At 40.1% G+C, this 19471-nt stretch overlaps 2 protein-coding genes across 6 annotated transcripts in view; one reads left to right on the forward strand and one right to left on the reverse strand.

Annotated features, from left to right (window-relative positions):
- The first annotated feature begins 446 nt into the window (after positions 1-446).
- LOC118409828 (N-alpha-acetyltransferase 35, NatC auxiliary subunit-like) lies at positions 447-12141 on the forward strand. Of its 2 annotated transcripts, none has more exons than XM_035811175.1 (22): positions 447-586; positions 1592-1716; positions 2272-2305; positions 2601-2715; positions 2939-3013; positions 3302-3469; positions 4038-4104; positions 4256-4299; positions 4624-4674; positions 4873-4956; positions 5279-5390; positions 5691-5803; positions 6021-6146; positions 6303-6409; positions 6706-6772; positions 6980-7078; positions 7809-7987; positions 8932-9065; positions 9307-9374; positions 9600-9740; positions 11337-11540; positions 11741-12141. In XM_035811175.1, exons 1-22 carry the CDS (start codon positions 519-521, stop codon positions 11798-11800), a joined length of 2241 nt encoding a protein of 746 aa, XP_035667068.1. In that variant the 5' UTR covers positions 447-518; the 3' UTR covers positions 11801-12141. The 2 variants fall into 2 exon arrangements, with proteins under 2 accessions (XP_035667068.1, XP_035667069.1); XM_035811176.1 differs by lacking the exon at positions 447-586 and adding an exon at positions 1011-1051.
- A 165-nt stretch (positions 12142-12306) lies between these two features.
- LOC118409836 (sphingolipid 10-desaturase-like) overlaps positions 12307-19471 on the reverse strand; it is a 16031-nt gene continuing 8866 nt past the window's right edge. For all 4 annotated transcript variants that reach the window (XM_035811189.1, XM_035811192.1, XM_035811190.1 and 1 more), the window contains exons 2-7: positions 18805-19368; positions 18261-18473; positions 17696-17854; positions 16853-16984; positions 16456-16572; positions 12307-15113 (exon numbers count right to left, since the gene is read on the reverse strand). In XM_035811189.1, the coding sequence (XP_035667082.1) occupies positions 14979-15113; positions 16456-16572; positions 16853-16984; positions 17696-17854; positions 18261-18473; positions 18805-19356 (1308 nt within the window). In that variant the 5' untranslated portion in view covers positions 19357-19368 and the 3' untranslated portion in view covers positions 12307-14978. The remainder of the gene's footprint in view (positions 15114-16455; positions 16573-16852; positions 16985-17695; positions 17855-18260; positions 18474-18804; positions 19369-19471) is intronic.

The raw sequence follows: 19471 nt of genomic DNA on the forward strand, positions 1-19471 counted from the left end.
GAAGGGACCTAAAACGGGTCCCGTGCTCGAGGAGACGCGTTGACCACGTTAAACAGCCTCATTACTAAACACATTGGGTACTCTCCAAGCAGAGGTTGGTGGGAAAAATAGAGACCTTTTCCTTTCATCAATTTTTTTGGCAAAAAAAAAATTATCAAAAGGAAAAGGTTACGATTTTTCCCACCAACCTCTGTTTGGAGAGTACACATTGGGTACCTACTGGCTGCAAATGCTGTGCACCAAGAAAATTAACGTTACATAATAATAAAGTTACATGTACAAAATGTACATTCTAATTGCTAGCGAGTAAAACAGGCCAATGTACAATAAAAGTAAATTTGAAATAAAGAAAGGATAGATAATGAATAAAAATTTGTTTGGATCACCTCAGATACCCAGTAATATTGATTTGATATTGTTTTTTTTTGTGTGTGAAAATTTCTAACATGTGGCAACATTTTAAAGCACCCCTGTCTCGGTAGTAGTTCCGTCCGTGATGACCTCGAGGTTAAAAGAAAATGGCGGAAGAAAGCACGATGGACGACAGAGGTCTGGACGCAACTGCTTCAGTTGAACATCCAGCAAGGTTGGGCAATGTCTTGGTGCTGTTTGATTCTAAAGATATCAACCATAGCATAATTGTAAGATGTGAAAATCCAGACTTGGGCCAGGGTCACAGGCTATTCACACTCTGCCTTACCAGGTATCGTCATCAGGTATGACGGAACAAAGAAAGCCAGTTTGACTAGGCAAGATACTGTGCCAACTATTAAAGATAGAAACTTGTACCTTGGCCAAACAATTTCCTTGCTAATCGGAAACATTGCATGTGTAGTTGCCAGCAATGCAATATACCTCGATTCTGCAGAGAAGACGCCCGCCTGTTGTGCCCTAGTCTTCACTTGTGATCACGTTACGTACTTTACTGTATTAAACGTTAACGTTAACGTTACAGTCTACTATACGTATTTGCGAATCTCCCAGTGATTATCTAATCTAGCCTAGACTTGAAGTTGGGCAGTTTTATGCTATCTGCTGCAACTTCTATCAGGTAAAAGAGTTCCAATTCGAAACAGTTTTGACACTAAAGGTTTGACTTTTCACCCTATCTATGAGATAACGTTACTCGTGCTCGTAGTATTGTTTCTGTAACGTTACCAATGTTTGAGTAAGTAACATGTACAGTTATCTGAAAACGATTCTCTATCTGTGTTGATATAGCAGGGATCGAAATACTTTTTTTTTGCTACATGCAAAATTGCAAGTTGGCAAAACATTTACGTGCAATTTGAAAAATTTACATGCAAAATAAGACTAGGCAGTGATTGCGACGAGGGTCGCTAGCTTGAATCGGCAAATTTTGATTACATCTAGTGAAGCTACCGGAGAAAGTTACCGGCAAAAACAAGGAAGGAGAAAGACAGACGTTCATATGTCGTTCTGTCTAAGGGTGTCTAATTCCTGAGAGTATTTTTTACAGCCATGTATTTTCAACATGCAAGATTGCAAGTTCAGAATATTTTTACGTGCAAATCTCGAAAATTGTGTGCAAATTGCAAGTTAAGTATGTGTATTTCAAACCCTGATATAGTGTTGGAGGAAGCTCACCAGAAAATGTGGAAGCAGTGCCCACACCACCGGCCGTCCAGCACGCACAGCCAGAAGTCAGGTACAACTGGAAGGACATCACACAGGACTTCCTCACCTCTTGTGAAGGTGAGCTATATAGTGTCATAGGTGTTGTAACAGTGGGGTTCAGGTAGCTCTAACTGACCGTGCCATACGCCTGTCAGGCTTTTAGCTCGATCAGTTAGGCTGCTAGTGTTGTGATCTGACGGCCCGGGTTCGATTCCCGGGAGTCAGGATATTTGTATATTGTTTCTTTCTGTTCTACTCGCCCCTCTTGTTGTTTCAGTGTATTAGAACTATCATGTTTTCGTCTTGGTCTGTAAGATTTATACATATTCCATCTCTATCTAGTGTATAGAGTGCAACTGTCATGTGTGTTTGTACCAATAGCTCAAGTTTCCTTCCTGACAAAAATGTTTCTTACATAGCACGACTAATCAGCTAACTGCCATAAAATGGAGATTACCAATAATCCCTCAAGAGGGAGATAGCTGGGAAGGATTAAGGGAAGAAGGGAAGGGAGAGTCACTTACATCTGTTATAGCTATGGCCATGACACTAAGATAAATTCACAGGACTCGGGGCTATAAGATCTTCAATTTCTTGCTATTTACTGTAAAAACCACACTCTCCGTATTACAGAGCTTGAGCTAGGGGAGCTGATGCATGATGCCAAGTGAGTAAAAGCTGTCTTTTGTGTTCAGTTATGTTTCACTGATAGTTTAGACTTTACCTGTGTGCAAATCATTGTTGGCATTCTTTTCTCATCGTGACAATTCAACTTTGTTACGTGAAAAGTATCTGTTACTTCATGTAAACTTTATAGTGACTTATCCTTCGTGAAAAAATTCTGATTTTTGTAGCAATCTACATATAGAGCCTGACATATATCTATCAGCATAACAGATCATATATAATCTATGAGCAGCTAACAGATGATTACATGTTGCTGATCTGATATGTGCCTGCAGTTTTGGGCTGTTTGAGGCCATGTCTGCTATAGAGATGATGGACCCAAAGATGGATGCAGGGATGCTGGGAAACAGGGGGGACCGGGAGGTCCTCAACTTCCAACAGGCAATACAGGTACATCAATATTACTGCAACTTGTAACTAAGAGTAGCCTACTGCAGTACTGCCGGGCCATACATAGCAAGGAACTGCACAGCTCAGTTCTTATCTGAGATTGAAGGTAATGCATATATTATAGGCCAACCTCTCTGTGTCCTTTGGATTTCGACAGGTAATGACATGGGTAAGGTGGTTAAAAGCATTAAAGAGTTTAACAATTGTTGTGTCTCTTTTCCAGAAAGGAACAGTGAAACTCAAAGACCTGACAGCACCAGAGCTCATTGGTATCATTGACACAATGCTATCCAGCATGGTAAGTAGATGAGAAAACATTTCAAGTCATAACATACATACTATTACATACACCTATTACCTGGATGTCTAACCTTCATGTACATATAGCATACATATACATGTAATTTATATTAAAAAAGTTACCTTGTTCTATAGCATTAATTGTGTGACTGCAGATTGATTTGGAAGTTGTCTTCCTCATTTTGTTGCTCACAGCATTTTCAACTTGCATAGAATGTTATTCAAAGCCTCTATTTTCATTCCTGTAACAGTTCTTTGTCCCACAATTTCCTTCTCCCCTGCCCAGGTGACGTGGCTAGAAGGCCACTCCCTGGCCCAGACAGTGTTCACCTGTCTGTACCTGCACGACCCAGAGGTGATAGAGGACAGGTGCATGCGGGCCGTCGCTCTGGGGGTCCTCAAGCTGGTGGACCTCATCAAGAACAATGTCAACAGAGCCAGTGTCTTTGAAGAGGTCAGAAATGCTGGCTTTGTATTGTTTGTTTGTTGGTTTTGCATAACTGTTAAAGCACTTCGTAGCATAACCCACCAGTTTTTCACAGTAAGTGTGTACATTTGCAAGCTGTGTAAGACTTGTGTAACATTCACTGGGATGGACAAATATCCTTTGATGGACCCCTTTTCAATAAGTGGGATCGTAAATGTGCTCGAGGTGTGGGTGTCCTTAAACAAGGGACCTCGAGCTCCAGCTTAACGTCCCGTCTGAGAGGATGTTGCTACTGTATTCAGGTTCTCATTTCCATCTGAGCCAAGTGAGGTGATAGTACACCTTTCAATTGCCTTTCCCAAGGGCACAGCATTTGGGTTTGCTAGGTATTCAAACCCAGAAACCTTTGGATTCTAATGCTCCCATGCATCTTTTAGTGCAGTGTTAGACAATTGATACAAAAGGCCTGGAATCTTGAGTACAGAAGACTCTTATTCAGTTAAAGGAAAGGCTTGGTCATACTAGTCACCTCTACTTGTATAACATTAAATTGATAGTTGCAATGTCCTTATTACTAGTATGTACACTACCACAGGAAGACTTCCAGACTATGACATATGGTTTCAAGTTGGCTGGCAATGTCACAGATGTTAGAGTTACTGGTAAGTACTGAATGTTTTTTTTAAATTCTTCCATATACATGTTAAATTATATTGAATATAAATTTAAGCTAAAAAGGATTCTTTTACCCAGTGTTTTAGTGATTGCTTGTGTTGAATCTGAATGTATATGTTTCCTTTTCACTTGTACTAGGCATGTTACGTGAGGTTGAAGATGAGATAAATAGAAAAGTAAAGGTGAGTCAGTGAGGGAAATAGATACTCTTCTTTGTCTTCCATATTTCTTTTATAAATGTCAATAATGTTGTGAAAAGCTTTATTCAAATGTGTTGGGCTTGCAAAACTACAGCAAACTAAAATGTTGTCAAGCTTACACTACCATAGTTTCAGGAAATTCTAACCATGTCATTGATGCACCTTCTTTGAGTTCAATCTTGGAAGTAGTTATTCACTAAATGCTAACACTACTTCTATTTGTTATAGATTCATGTCATACATAGAAGGAGAAATGTTCCATATGTTGGATCAATCATCTGTATGTTATTTTTTTCTGTTTGTCAGAGTACCAGGTGCAAACAGGGAGAGGAGAGAGATCCCCAGACTGAACTGGAGGTATCAGATATAACTCTATCATCTCAGGCTTCTAAACTTCCTTTTGTATCCCTGAAAATTTATCAGTACATGTATGTTGACAAGTGAGGTATTTTGTCATAGGATGATTTAGAAAGGTCCTGTAATGAATGTTTTTCACACATAGTTATTGAGTGTGTATTGTTGTTGAGTGTGTATTGTGAATGCTGTTTGTTGCAGCATGAACAAAATGTGGCACTCCAGTCAAGGATGAAGTTCTGTCGCCTCCTGCTCACAGCACTCATAGCTTTCAACAAACCACAGGTACAGCAAACCATCCTTATTCCCCAAAAGGAAAACATTTCATCATAGTTTTTTTTTGTGTTTGGTAGGTTTGCCTTTGTTTTTATTTGTCTTTTTCTCATAACAGGTTAACTGCCTTTAGGCATAACACACCAGTTTTGTACATTAATTACAAGCTACATAAGATGAGACTGTAAGGTTTGATCCCCTTACACAGGGATGGAAAATAAACTGACACTAGACTAGACTATAGTATAAACTGAATTTCCTCAAACATGTATTGTACATGTACATGTAGTCCATGCAGATGTAGTAACTGTACCTCCCCCTGTGTCAAACCCAGTGTAGTGGTGTGACTGATGGTAAGAGACTGCTGATACAGGCAGGTGAACTGTTGGAGGTGATGAAGAAAACTGTCCACCATGGAGCCCACCCAGATGAGACAGCTACACCAGGTAATGCAATAGCTGATAAACTCACATTTGCCTACTTTAAAGTTTAAGTAATTTCTTAACTATCTGTATGTATTGTACATGTATGACAACATTGATTATTTGAAGAGGTTTTGTGTTACAGTTGGTTCAGTGTAATATAACCAGCTGCTGTCGTGTCATGTGCCTGCAAAGCTGTTGTATTATGCTGAAGGGCAGCTATACAGAATGATACAGTTACAGTTGCCACAAGCTACATACACACAGTGTTGCTGTCTCACAAGTGTTGTTGCAAGTGTTGTGACTAATGCATTTCTTTCCCAGATTTTCCCATAATCATGGGATTTGAGCCACTAGTCAACCAGCGCCTTCTCCCTCCCACCTTCCCACGCTACACCAAGATAATTGGCAGGGAAGCTGCCATGGAATACTTCCAGGTGTGTTTCTTTGTTCAACTGTGCATATATTAAATTCACTTCGACACTTTGTGCCATCGTTGCATTTCCAAATTAGAGCCCGGCTGGCTAGTTTGCACGAACAAGAGTGCATGTATGATATAAAATACAACAAACCATAAAAAATGTACAAAAGGATTAGTTGTAAAGCTTGATTTCTTGATGTACATGTACATCTTTGTTCTTTTTATTCCAACAGGGTTTGTTGAACAGACTGGGTCAAGTTTGTGAGGTTGTGAACATCAGCTCCATACACACAGTACTAGACTTCTTCATAGAGTTCAGCAAGGCCTCTCCATGTGTGCTGTCTAGATCTTTACTGCAGGTGAGCTGGGTTTTGTCAGGTGAAGATAGACAATTACAATGAAGATGAAGTGAACTGTTTTTTAATCCAGTTGTAGTGATTGAAGTGTACTATTTTGAATATTGTTTACCTTATGTCTAAATCTCATAAATGTGGGCATTGTGTTCCTGTTTGCAGGTTCTAGCTGTGTCTACAGACAGAAAGGTGTTTGGTACTCTCCCATTCAGGGAGGCCTTGCGAGAGGCTGTGAGAGCCTTTAACTACCCACCAGCACTTATTCCCAGGTACAGATACATCACTGGTCCCCTGTGAATGTGGTTGTTTGTCAGAGCAGCTTGGTACATTTCTTAGGCTGGCTTAGTAACTAGCCAATAATGAAGCTCTATTCTTTTCAGTTTCTTATACATTAGCCTTGTGATATTTTGCTTTGTATAATTCCTTTTGATATAACAGCTCTCTAGACTTAGTCTAGATTACGTACCATGCAACATTATTTTCTATGATTATTTTGCATAGAAGTTTTATATTCCTCGAGATTTGCACAAATGTTGAATGGATTACTTTTCTTCTCTCTTGGCAGGTCCTATGTGTTTAACAATCCTCAAGCCAAGGAATATGTTGATGCTTTCTTAAGCAGAGCGGTTAGGGTAAGTCTGAAGTAAAAATCTTGGTTTGTCCTCTACTGAATTTAAAGACAGTAAGGCATCAGATTAAATCAAAGTTCTCTTGATTAACATGGAATTTCATCAGATGTTTAGTTTAGGTTACACTTTCAACCTCACTACTATAACTTTTTAAGCTTTGTGTAATGTTGGATTGCTGTTGCTGATGTCTTGCCCTCCCTGCCCCTGCAGCCCTTCAGTAACTTGTTGCAGATCCATGGGCACAACCGAGCCAGACAGAGGGACAAACTGGGGCACATACTAGAGGACCTGTCCAGTCTGCAGGATGAGGTAGTTCTAATACATTGCCAGAAGTTATTTAGTCTATTAAGTCTAACTAATGTCATTATTACAAATATAGCTATAACTCTGAATATATTTCTTACAAGAATATATTCAGAGTTTTTATTGATAATAAGTTTTGTCTCTGTGGTAGTATGACCCAATGCTTGACCAAATGGATTGAACCCACATGGATCCGTGGGCGCCAGCTTGGACATGTTGTTAGCAGGACTTGAGTAACATTGTTTGGTAAAGGTGCACAGATGTAGATGAAAAAGAAAGACTTAAAATTTTCATTTGTAAACCAGACCGAACTGAACTGGACCAAACTTTTAGCTGGTGACGTAAAGCCAATGGCCAAGCGTATGAGAAAGCTGCAGGTCTAAGCCTTGAGCATCTATACTCTGCATGTTAAAGAACCCAGCACACTTCCTGAGAAGAGATCAGGTGACCAGGAGTGCTTAACTAGATAAGCGAGCTGTGGCATGGCCAAATAGCCCAGAAATTGTACTGACATCCTATTCTATTTCTCTATGTGAGTCATACGTCATTTTCATTTCACATGCAGCTGTCACAGCCCACACTAATGCTGACTTCAGACCATATTTCATGTGCAGTCAAAGGAAATATTCACCTTTTAGACCTTTTGGGCCCTTACTCTGGAGTCTTTTGGAAGAACATTTGCAACATGTACTGCAGTCTTTAATTTGAGATGTACTGTATTTCTGTCCCTCCACAGGCAGACAAAGTTGATGCTGCCCTGCACTCCATGATGATTAAAGTGGACCCCCAGAGGCAGCACCTGGCCTGTTTTGGTACCTGGGTCCTGTACCACATCCTGCGCATCATGATCCAGTACCTACTGTCTGGTCTGGAGCTGGAGCTGTACAGCACACACGAGTATCAGTACGTCTTTTGGTAAGTGTGTAAGTTATGGGGCTGTTAAAAATCTAAACCCTTCCCGCGCCTGATGGCGCATAGGGCGGCGCCCATCTCTGTTTCCTTAGCCCTGGGCCACACAACGCAATCACTACAGCAGGGGGCTAGTCCACTGATAGTGGTGTGTGTTCAACTTTCCCGAATGCTGAGTGTTAAGCAGAGAAAGCAGCATGTACCATTTTTAAAGTCAGACTCGACCGGTATGACTCGACCGGGGATCGAACTCACAACCTACCGAATGCAAGGCGAACACTCTACCCACTAGGCCATTGCACCGGATCAAGGCCATTGCACCGGATCAGAGCTGTACAGACACATAAGTAGCTAGCAGTATGTCTTCTTTGTACCACAGTGTCATTCTACAGTATCAATTAGCTCAGCTGCTGGCATATATATAGCTATGAATCTTCTATAGAAATAAATGCTAACCTTGCCTTTTGAATTCTGAATTTCCCTCTTGCCATGGTTTGCACTACTGGTCCAATATTTTCAAAAGCTGTAAGGCATCACATTTTCCAGAATGGTAATTTGTATCATCCAGACTATTTTCCAAGAACAGCTAGTTACATATGCAACATTTCAAACAGGCACTCGGAAAATGAATCATTACGCAATCTTAGCATGCAGTCATGTTTACAACTAGTGTTTGATTCTGCTGTGTAATGGTTTTTATATGATTGTTTGTGACTGTTTTATTCATTCCAGAAATAAAGTAATAGTTGTACATGTATAACAGAAGGAAGAAAAGCATGCTCTTCCACCTAACCTGGGTAACTGTACAAGACACTCAAGAAATTTGTGTTTAATTAGCTTTTGCAAAGTCTAAGTCTATGTCATGTGGTAGGGTTAGATCAATGTGCCTATCAAGTGACGATTTGCCCTCCACCCAAGTCACTGACAGCTATGATGTGTCCGCATGTCAGGTATCTGTATGAGTTTCTGTATGGCTGGCTGCTGTCCACCCTGTCAAGAGCAGAGGCAATGTACCAGGAACATGATGCATACATGGAACAACAGAAGGGAGGCAGCAAGAAGAAGAGCAAGAAGAAAAAGAAAGGTGAGTTGCCCAGTTCTACAATGTGCAGTAAAATGAAAGGTATATTATTTTGCATAAACTTTGTATAAAATTTTGCCTCCTTCTGGCTAATGTTCATAAATGCTCCCATGGAGATCTGTGGCATGACTTTATAAAATGTATATCAATATGCAAAACACACTTCATGGAACCATTTGTATACAGTTTTTTTTTACCTCTGAAGTTTTTTCTGATGTTGATGGAGCAAATGCTTCCTTTCCAGGCCGACCACCAAGCAAGGAAATTGTACTTGGCCAAGCTGAACAGAGCTTATGTGGAGGTTATTACAAGGTATGGACTGATTAATTTAGAATTGATAATTGTCTGTAAAAAAAGCTATTGTGTTTTCTGATGTTTGTTGTAAAACAAGAACCCTTAGTTTGTAACTTAGGTTGTTACCCTCTTCTTCTCCTCTGTTTTTTGTCCATTGTTCCCCATCTTGCTAGGGAAATGTCTCTTAGTAAGTATTTGCACATGTAGTAATGCTGGTTAATGTTGGCACGTTGTTCTCATCAGGCCATACAGGGATTCTACCTTGACGAGCGTTTGAAGAAGCCAGTGTTTGAGTTTGATAATGAACAGGTTCGGTACGAACATCGTTTCGCTCCATTCGCCAGCATTGTCACACCCCCACTGGTGCCATACTCACAGTTCCAGGTAAGTCAACAGTCAACACACACCAAGCATGCACTGTGCGGGAGTTCACACAAACAGTTCATCTATACAAGGACGTTATATCAGCCTTGATCTATATAACCGCACCATTTATAACGGTTAAAAAAGTTTACTTGATGACCAAAAGGTGAAGAGACTAGAGAGATCTTACGACTTGAGATTTTTGAAATGATGGACCTGCAACAATTTTTGTCTCGTATTATCACGCACTCCGTCACTTCAGTTGTAGTAGCACACCTATACACCTAGTAATGTATCGTGGCGTAGTGGATTAACGAGTAGACTTTTTAAACTCATGGTCTCGGGTTCAAGTTGGTGTCCTTTTTTTTTTTTCGATAATATATATTTCACTATTTATCACTTATACGGTCGTTCATATTGAAATTTTGCTTTTATAAGGGTTTGCTTCTTGTGTTCATTTCATAATAACCTTCTTGATACTATCTATTTGCGCTATCACAGTGTGTATTCATTGAAATGTATTGAAGTGATACTGGTAGTTTATTGTCGAAACATTACAGATCTAGCGGTGCAGTTTACAAACATGTCTTCGCAACTCGTCTGTAGAAGGAAACAAATGGAACAGAGACCTTGCAGACAATCCTAGTTAAATGGGCACAATATACAGTCTTCATACATACCTTGTAACGTTATTTGTATTTCGAAGATTGAACGTAAAATAAACATGGTTCGCATTTCTAAAGCAGTTCAAGGTAAAATGCGACTTTACTGCATTATGAAATATAACAATCGACTCCAAATAACTAGCAAACTATTAAAAGAAAGCTCGACGAAAATCGTTAGTCAACAGACAATAGGTGTGAGCTATTTATCCCTGTCCTTGCTGTGCCACTAGATCAGTACGTGGTAATTGGGTACTTTGCATGTGAAGGGATCGTGTCCTCGCTAGAAATCTACTGGTTGTGTTTTAGTAACGAGCCCCCCCCCCTTAGTTAGTAATCATGTATAAATGTCACAACAACATCAAAACACCACCTGAAGTGTAATTTAGAAGATGACGTCTCTGTCATTGTGGAAAAAATGTGTAGGCAAGTGGGTGCATTCATACTGTGTCCTCACTGTTGATTCTAGCTTAAAGTTCAACAATCACTGTTACTTCAGGAAGCCTTTGCACTTCATGGAATGTTATGGGCAACCCTGTCTCCTTGTCAATACATAAGTGAATATGACAGCTGTAGAGAGGGTGCTGAGGGTCAGTTTTCCTGGGGCTCAAGCCAAAGAAAATACCAGTAAGAAGCACAGTAATAGTGAGTAAAAGCAGATGGGTGTTTAGTTGAGTTGTTTTCATTTTGGTTGCACTTGAAATCATATTGTTATCACATTGCAAAAAACTTAAGTTTGCTTGGTTTCAAAAATGGTTTTATAATACTAATAATAGGCTCATTTTTCTATTGAATGAGTTGAAATTTGGCACAACGTTAAAGGTATATTAACATAATTATGGGACTGTACCCATGTATGCTAGACTTAAAATGGGAGTAGAATCACTTTCATGAGGATTAGTTGTTTTTTTCCAATGAGATGTGTCTGTTATAACAAACCTCTTTATTTTGCTAGGATATGGTAGCTCTGGAGAAATTCTCCCCTCCACTCCAACCTGCAGACTTCTATGTCCAGGCCTGTAAATGTTTCCAGCAAGCCAAGAACATCTACGAAAGTTTCCCCAACCAAACCAAGGAGGTACAAACGCTCTGTAAAGTTGCCAAGACCAACTTCGTAGTCGTCAAGCTTCTGCTGGGAGGTCACAAAAGAGAATCTAAGGTATGTTTCCACTTGTGTTGAAAGTTGATTGAATATGATTCAATGTACAAATTTGTACAATGCATACTTGTATTTAATATATTGTGCATGTCACTATTGATAATTCCATTTTTGCTTTTGCTGAAGTCTTGTAATTGTATTGACTGTGTATTGAATTTCATACAAGTTGAACTCATGGCTTGACATGTTAACTGTTGCAGTCACCACCTGAGTGGGATTTCACAGAACACAACACTTTCCCCATCATAAGACTGACCTGAGGCTTGTCCTGACATCTGGGGTCTGCTGAAACTTTCAATCATCAGCCTTGGGAAATGCTGGCTAGACACCAACATACTTTGCTCAGCAGGGTATAGGATATGTGACAGATACAGTGTACTTGCCATTAACCCCCAAAACTTGTCGATACTCAGAGAAAGACTGCAGTGTTCATTTAGGTTGTCATGTTAGCACATCAGTCTATCAACATCATGTTGAGCTGAAGCTGGGGGATCTGATAGCTAAGTGAAGACATAAACTCCTGTTGTATGTCAGAGTTCACACTGTTGTAACAACAATGTACATGTATGACCAATGATCCAAATAAAAAGATGTTGATATATGTTAAATTGCTGCATTGGCTGTTTTGAAAATGTGTGAACACTCGATATGCTTAATTGTAATATTAGCTGTACAAGTTTGACCACAAGGATACTAAAATGTTGACATTGAATGAAAAAGCTGCTCAGGAAAGAAATGCAAAGACAAAAATTCCAAGCAAATAATCCTGTGTCCACTACTGTTTATTACTACCATTAGTCAAAGTTGCAAAAAATTGCTGTACGTTTCTTGTTGAATCCTCCATAGTGTATGTAGGTGCAATACAATGTTCATAAACAATATGCAACAGGTGCAACATTTCATCACAGCACATCACAGCATTGCTACATTGAGTGCATACAAGAAGGCAACAATAAACACAACTTAATTGTGCGTACAAAGACCTTAGTAGATTTTGTCTTCAGTAAATCAAAATATGTAAAAAATCAAATAAAAATTGCGATGCTTGGCACAAAGTCAGCTCTGCAGAATAACACATCACATAAAATCACATAAATAATAGGGGTCTACACTACAAGCTGGTAAACAGAATTCTGTACCAGTCCTATAGTATAGGTCCAACTAAACAATGGCTTCATTACCTTGTTTTCTTAGTAATCCTCCAGGTTTTATATAGCTTATACAAAAATGTTGGCAGGATCGAAAGTCTAAATTGGTTAGTTTTCAATAATCTCCAAGCAGATCTAGCCACCTGCCTAGCCACCAATAGGTCTGCTTGGAGACTTTTTTTTTAAACCTAAGGCCACAGTAAGTAAATGTTATGGATGATATCTGCACGATCATTACTCTTCACCTAATTTCAGAAAAAATTCTTCTTCAGGGTAGGCCTAAGCACTACATGTGCAAAATTGCAATGATGAATTTGATGAGTGGAAAAGGCCTCTTTTTTTAAACCAGTGCAACAACATTTTAAATCATTGCAAAATAGCTACATGTAAGTCACATAAATATCTGCCTTTTTACATCTTGTACAAAGTTTCTTATTTTATGTCCTATCATGGTTATGTGTTATATCTACTCCCATGAATGTACAGTTAACCATATTGTCATGTACCTCATATAACTTCCTTACTCACACACACCTCTTTACTGCTGACAATCATAGTCACACACATATATGGGTAAGTATGTCACATACCAACAATCATCAATTCCAGTATACTTCCAACTTTACAGATACTGGTACAAAATTTATACCAAAAGTACCATGTTTTATCAGACATGTATGTGTGCTAATGTCAATCCAAAACCTTATCACAGTTAAATCCTATGGTAGTAGATCACTTTTTTTAGAAAGCAAGATGCAAAGCTTCTCGGAATAGGAGATTTTGAAACCTCATTACTATTATTGCAGACTTCATCTGTATCTGTATCACCAGTATAACCAACCTTCAGCATAACACACCAGCTTCACAGGTACACGGCAAAGCAGCAGCTGGTTATATTATACATTTGTACTGAACCCACTGTCACACCTACATGTAACTGCCTCAGATTTAAGTCATACTCTATTACACATCTACTGGTTGTATTCAGTACTTGAGAAATGTAACTTCTATTTGACTTTATCATCTAAGATTAGATTAGATTATGGAAAGAACTGGCTTCTAGTATTAATTCTATTTTTCTATGGCTGCCTTAGTTTAGCAACTGGGCTATCAGTAATTACCTGACAGGACCCTGTTGTACAGCACTGGGCTGGGACCAAATACTACCTGACGAGGCTGAATCACAAGGGTCTGCCATTCAACCAAGCCAACCTCAATACGACAATTACGCACGGTTCGGCCATTGAGCTGTATGGCTATCAAACACTCACACCGAGAAGAACCCCTACTCTTTTTGTGTGTGGTAAGTCGTGTTAACTCCCTTTCCTTAGGGCACAAAGGCAGTGACATGACAGGGTTAGAACCCAGGACCTCTTGGCCACATGATCCCATTGCTCATCATGAAATATGTTGACAATTCACCACAATTTACATAAACATTAAGATATAATTCTTTAAACGACAAAAGCAGAAAAGGGAATACCACCAGATGTCCAAAAGCTTGAATACTTGAGGTATAATTCCATGGCATACAGCCAGACTATGTTTTCAAACCATTGCAAACAGCCAGATCATACTTAAAATCCATGAAGAATTTTTATACAACTTCAACTAACTGAGGATAGTTATATTTAAGTTAGTATCAAACTATAAGATATCATAAGAATGGCAGTATTTGTTATTCATTCATGATAACACTGATTCCATAATGACTACAGTGAAATTAATAAACTGGATCTTTACCGGTTGTGTTGGTAACTGACAACATAAGGCATAAGCTAACTTGACAGGGTTAATTCTATTCAACTGTGATTGGCCCCAGTTCTCACAAGGTAGTGACAACATCTTTGACTTGTATGAAATCTGTCTTACTCTGACATTGGTGAAGATCAGTAGAGCATTTTCTCTACGTAGCACAACATCAGACAATCTTATAATTGTACCTTACAATTGATCAATAAATACCCTTGTTGGACCTACCTGTATGTTTGATCACATTGCAACTCAAAGGACATCTGTATTCATCAATACAATTTTTTCTCGTAAGTTAGATTAAACAACTACCAGTATGATTTTCTACTTACTATATATAGTTATTTCACAATGGAAATATTGTGTTCCATATTGACAACTAAGTCATACAACATAAAAACTGAGAAGCTACCAGATGTCCACTTATGACACCCTGTTCTCAATGCTGTTTCCTTGTTTTATGTATGCTCATACTTATGTGTAGCTTAGCTATAAGCAGTAATGTGAATCTTGCGGGTTGTTTTGGGCTACAGACCATCTAGCGCGGATCAAGCTTGAACAAGAACTTCATGTTGTAGAGGGTGTTCAGCGTGCGCCAGATGACTGTAGTGAATGGGGAGGAGTCGTAGGGAACGTTGTGCTTGCGGCATATCTCCTGAATCATGTCTCCCACCTGTAGAGAATGGGTACAAATATCTTTAGACAATAGCAGATTACATTTTGTACATTTTGAGTATAGTTGCCGCACAATCCACAGAAGACATTTCATTCATTCCAGTCTACAGAATACATTTCACTTTGAAATGTGTAACTCTGGGAGGGTAGCAGCTAAGTCTAAGTATCACGGGAATACAACTGTATATTAGGTAATGTTTTCATAGTAAGTGGCCAGGCTTTTATGAAAGAGCTAGTACAGTCAAACCTGTATTAGGGGTTTCCACAGAGGGGCCACCTGTCCATAGTGGCCACTTTTTGTCGGTCCCTTAAGTATTTTATCTACAAGTTACCACCTCTATACAGAGGCCACCTGTCTATAGTGGCCAAATTTGTCCGGTCCCTTGAGTGGCCGCTATAGACAGGTTTGACTGTATGTTTTTCAGGGGAGTGGGCGGTGCCTTTGGGCAGTAAAACTATCAAACCCGTCCTCGACCTCAGCTTAGTACCTTAACACAAAAAGGTGTGTGTAGAGGCCCTCAATCATTTGATCTTAAGCTTAGCTATTCTCCATGCAGTTTTTGGGCCCCGGCTTGTTTTGGATGTACCGGGTACTGCTAGGAGATGGTTGCTGGAATTTCTAATTTGTCTGTTTTTCTTTGTGTAATATCATAAGGCCTATATCTTTCTAGGAAACTTACAAAATGGAAGGCCATCACAAATTGGCTAAAAAGACTCAAACAAATCTCTGCTTGGAGAATATAGGTTTACCTGGCTGATGGCACAAGGGCTGAGCTGAAATAACTTTCTAGGCCAAACAACTCATCGTTGTGTATCATGTATTCTGCTGTTGTATTGTACTGAAACAATCCGAGTGAACAGACACGGACCATTTCCCATCTTTCATATTGATGTGCATTTTGTGATACAATATGTGATTTACTATGTACAGTATATTCATAAATTTATTAGGACTAAAGTCATGTAATAAGTTCATTCATTTGGACCCTTGTGTTAGGGGACATGTAGCGATGCAAGTTTCAGTAGCAGGGTATAATAAAAAAAGCCCTTCCACTTTTTATGTGCCTAAGGGACGTCCTCTAATATGGGACCCCAATTTTCAACAAACATGTGCAGCCCTGACAGAGATGCTCTATCCAGGATTCAATGGCTTCAACCAGTTACCAACTGCTTGGAACCAAAAACTATGTGGCGGCTACCAGTTCTGATAAAACCGCCTCTGTCTGGCCCTTCCCATTTCTCTCATTACTGATAGTAAAATGAAAAGTGGCCGGCAGGCTATTTTTTCATAACTTAACTTTTACATGAATTCTTGATAGGCTTAAACAAAGAAAACAAACCTTGCGCAGGTTGTGGCGAGGAACACGTGGGAAGCAGTGGTGCTCGATGTGGAAGTTAAGACCTCCGTGGAACCAGTCCATCCACCAAGGGTTGGAGATGTTGATGTTCTGCTCCGTCTGAGGGGTGGAAAGAAATGAGTACTGACTAAACTACATTTTTTTTCAGCTTTCCTATACTATAATAACATGTATCCTTGTATTTGGCACAAATTTCTTTCATTCACCTTGTGGCAGCCTGTACTAGTGAAACACAGCATTATAGAAAGGCTTCAAGAAAAATAAAAAATAACCCTGACTGAAACCTCTGTTTAGAGAGTAAGTTACGCGTAGAAAGGAAGGCAATGGTGGTAATAACTTGAATAAGACAGCCAGCAGTCTTGACAGGACATTTCCCCACCTGGTATCTGTAGAACTCCATCTGATGGAGCTCATCCTTCAGGAAGATGTCCTTGGCATAATGGTTGATGAGGATCTGGATGTGCAGGAGACCCTCTCCAAATGCAGCAATGGTATAGAACATTGCTCGCTCCTGAGATGAGGATAACTGTTCATTAATGTCCCTTATCGTAAGCTCCATTTGTCCATATATTTAACAGAAGAAGCGGAACCTATAATTTGTTACAAGTATACTTTCTTTTTTGGTCATTGTCAATGTGCAAAAGTTAGGTGTAATGGGTCATTCAGTATAATAAAACCAGCTGCTGCCGCATCGCTACCTGAGAAGCTGGTGTGTTGCGCCAAAGGGCGGTTATACTGGCTAAATTGATACAGATACAGATGTAATATAATCAATACTAGTACCACATGTTTATGAAGGTTGGACATCCAGGTTAACAATATTCAAATACAATTCAATCATTACAACTGGATACAAATGGAAATTTACTCTAGATTTACATTTCTAGTGACATCCATCACTCTTCTTCAGTTCAATTCATTTTTAATCATATCCGCTAATTCATTCTAGTGATGCTGAAGGAGTCCATAAGTCAATCTCTGTATTTATCTATACTAGTAACAAATTTATTACACACATATCACACATGTATGGTAAGTTGTCTTCAAATATTTCATACACTGGACAGAACTAGGTTAATTTTGACCTTCCAAATCCTGATCAGGTTATGTCCATTCTGTTAGTCACTACCAAATATGGGAATCTACAGCAAGGCAGTCAGTTTGGCTGCTTCTTGCCAGAAATGAAGGAGCAAAAAATGTCACTCTGTATCTCCATACTGACCTGCCAGTTGGGTAGGAGGGACAGCAGTGCACACATCCACATCCAGTGGAGGCCAAAGGCAATGTACTGCCGAAACTCCTTCTCATCTTTGTAGCTGCCGATGATGGCATCAAGACGGCCACCGATCATGCAGGCTGGGATGAAAATGATGTGCTGAATCTGCCGACAACAGAATTTTGCAAACATGTTACACTTTTCAAAGTTCATTTGCAAGTTCATGCTCAAAGGCTAATTGCAAGAGAAACATAGCAGACATACAAATACATGTGGCAATGGACAGTGAATGACAATATTGTGGAAACAAAATACTAAAATGCTGGTGATGACTACTAGTTGTATGTCTAAACAATTTGGGTTTGGCAATAACATATTCACACTTCAAAACAAAAATGACATGTGGGGGCAGCATGGTTTAATCAGAAGTCCCAAAATAACCAAGGTTGTCGGGCAAAAGTTAGTGCAAATCTTTAACTGAGTTGATCAGACTTTCAGTAATACTGACTCCAAAACAAGGCTGGAGGACATGTTCCATGTTCTTCCATGTTCTTTCTTACCTAGTCCTTACCTGAACAAGGAAGGCCTGAAAGTTGGTCTTCATTAGCGGAAACAGCATGACATTCTGGGCCCAGGTGGGCTCAAACACCTGTGGGTCTTGGAAGTCTGTCTTGTAGCATATCGTGTTGGTCAACATGTGGTGCACCCAGTGTTCGTCACGCCACCAGTTGGCACTCACACCGAAACAGACGGACCCAACAAATGTGCCCACAAGGTTGGTCACCTGTGGAGGAAGAAATGCAGTTTATTACGAATCATTGGTGTTTTTAACTCCCATTCATCTGGTGACTGTTTTAACTATTCCAGCATAGGAGACACCACATACAATAACATAGATAACAAAAATCTACTGTCTATGTACATCTTATGCAAATGACCTCAAAAAGAAAAAAAATCTGAACAATAATGAAAATCTTGTCCTCATAGCTTTTGTCATCAATCTTTTGCTGTGATATCACCAAACAAGGTCCTATAAGGGCACTAGTTTTCCTATCTTTAGGGATAAAGATCATTCAGACAGGTACAAACCACTAGACAGGTGCGTCAAGTCTTACCTTTTGGGTTTCAAATATCTGGTGGTGCATGAGATCATGCATCATGAAGCCGATCTGCTGCCAGAAGATGGCGAGCAGTACCCCCGCCAGACAGTGGACCCAGGTCTGCTGGAACCCCACCACCAGCCACACCATGGCGGCGAAGATGAGCCCACACACAGCCGCTTTCCGTGCGTACCACCAAAGGTTGGTCTTGTAGTAGCCCTCCTTCAGCAGCCGCTCGTACAGGCCCCGCATATCCTGGTTGAAGGGGTCCGCGGTGAAGTCGTACTTGTACGTGCCCACGACCTTCAGCGATTTGAGGAACTTCTCGGACACGCCGCTGACGGGGTGCGAGCTGCGGAACACATCGGTGGCGTCCTTGTTCAGGAAGTATTTCAGAACGTCACCGCCCGGGTGCCGGTCCACGAACGTGGTCACGTCGTACCACTTGCCGGCGACGCCGACGACCTTCCTGTCCGCGGCCAGACCGTTGGGCGTGGGTCCGGAGCTATCAGCCGCCTTCTGTCGCTGCGTTAAAACCGTCTCCATGTGCTCTTTGTAGGCCCCCATGTTTCAGTCAATCTGCGGGAAAAGCGTTAAAGTCAGTAACAAAGGCGAAGAGTAACGTGTACCGTGTACATACAAATATTGATGGGGGGGGGGGGGGGTGTCTAACGTTAGTTTA

This window comes from Branchiostoma floridae, chromosome 2 (genome assembly GCF_000003815.2).
Source record: "Branchiostoma floridae strain S238N-H82 chromosome 2, Bfl_VNyyK, whole genome shotgun sequence".
Classification (NCBI taxonomy): Eukaryota; Metazoa; Chordata; class Leptocardii; order Amphioxiformes; family Branchiostomatidae; genus Branchiostoma; species Branchiostoma floridae.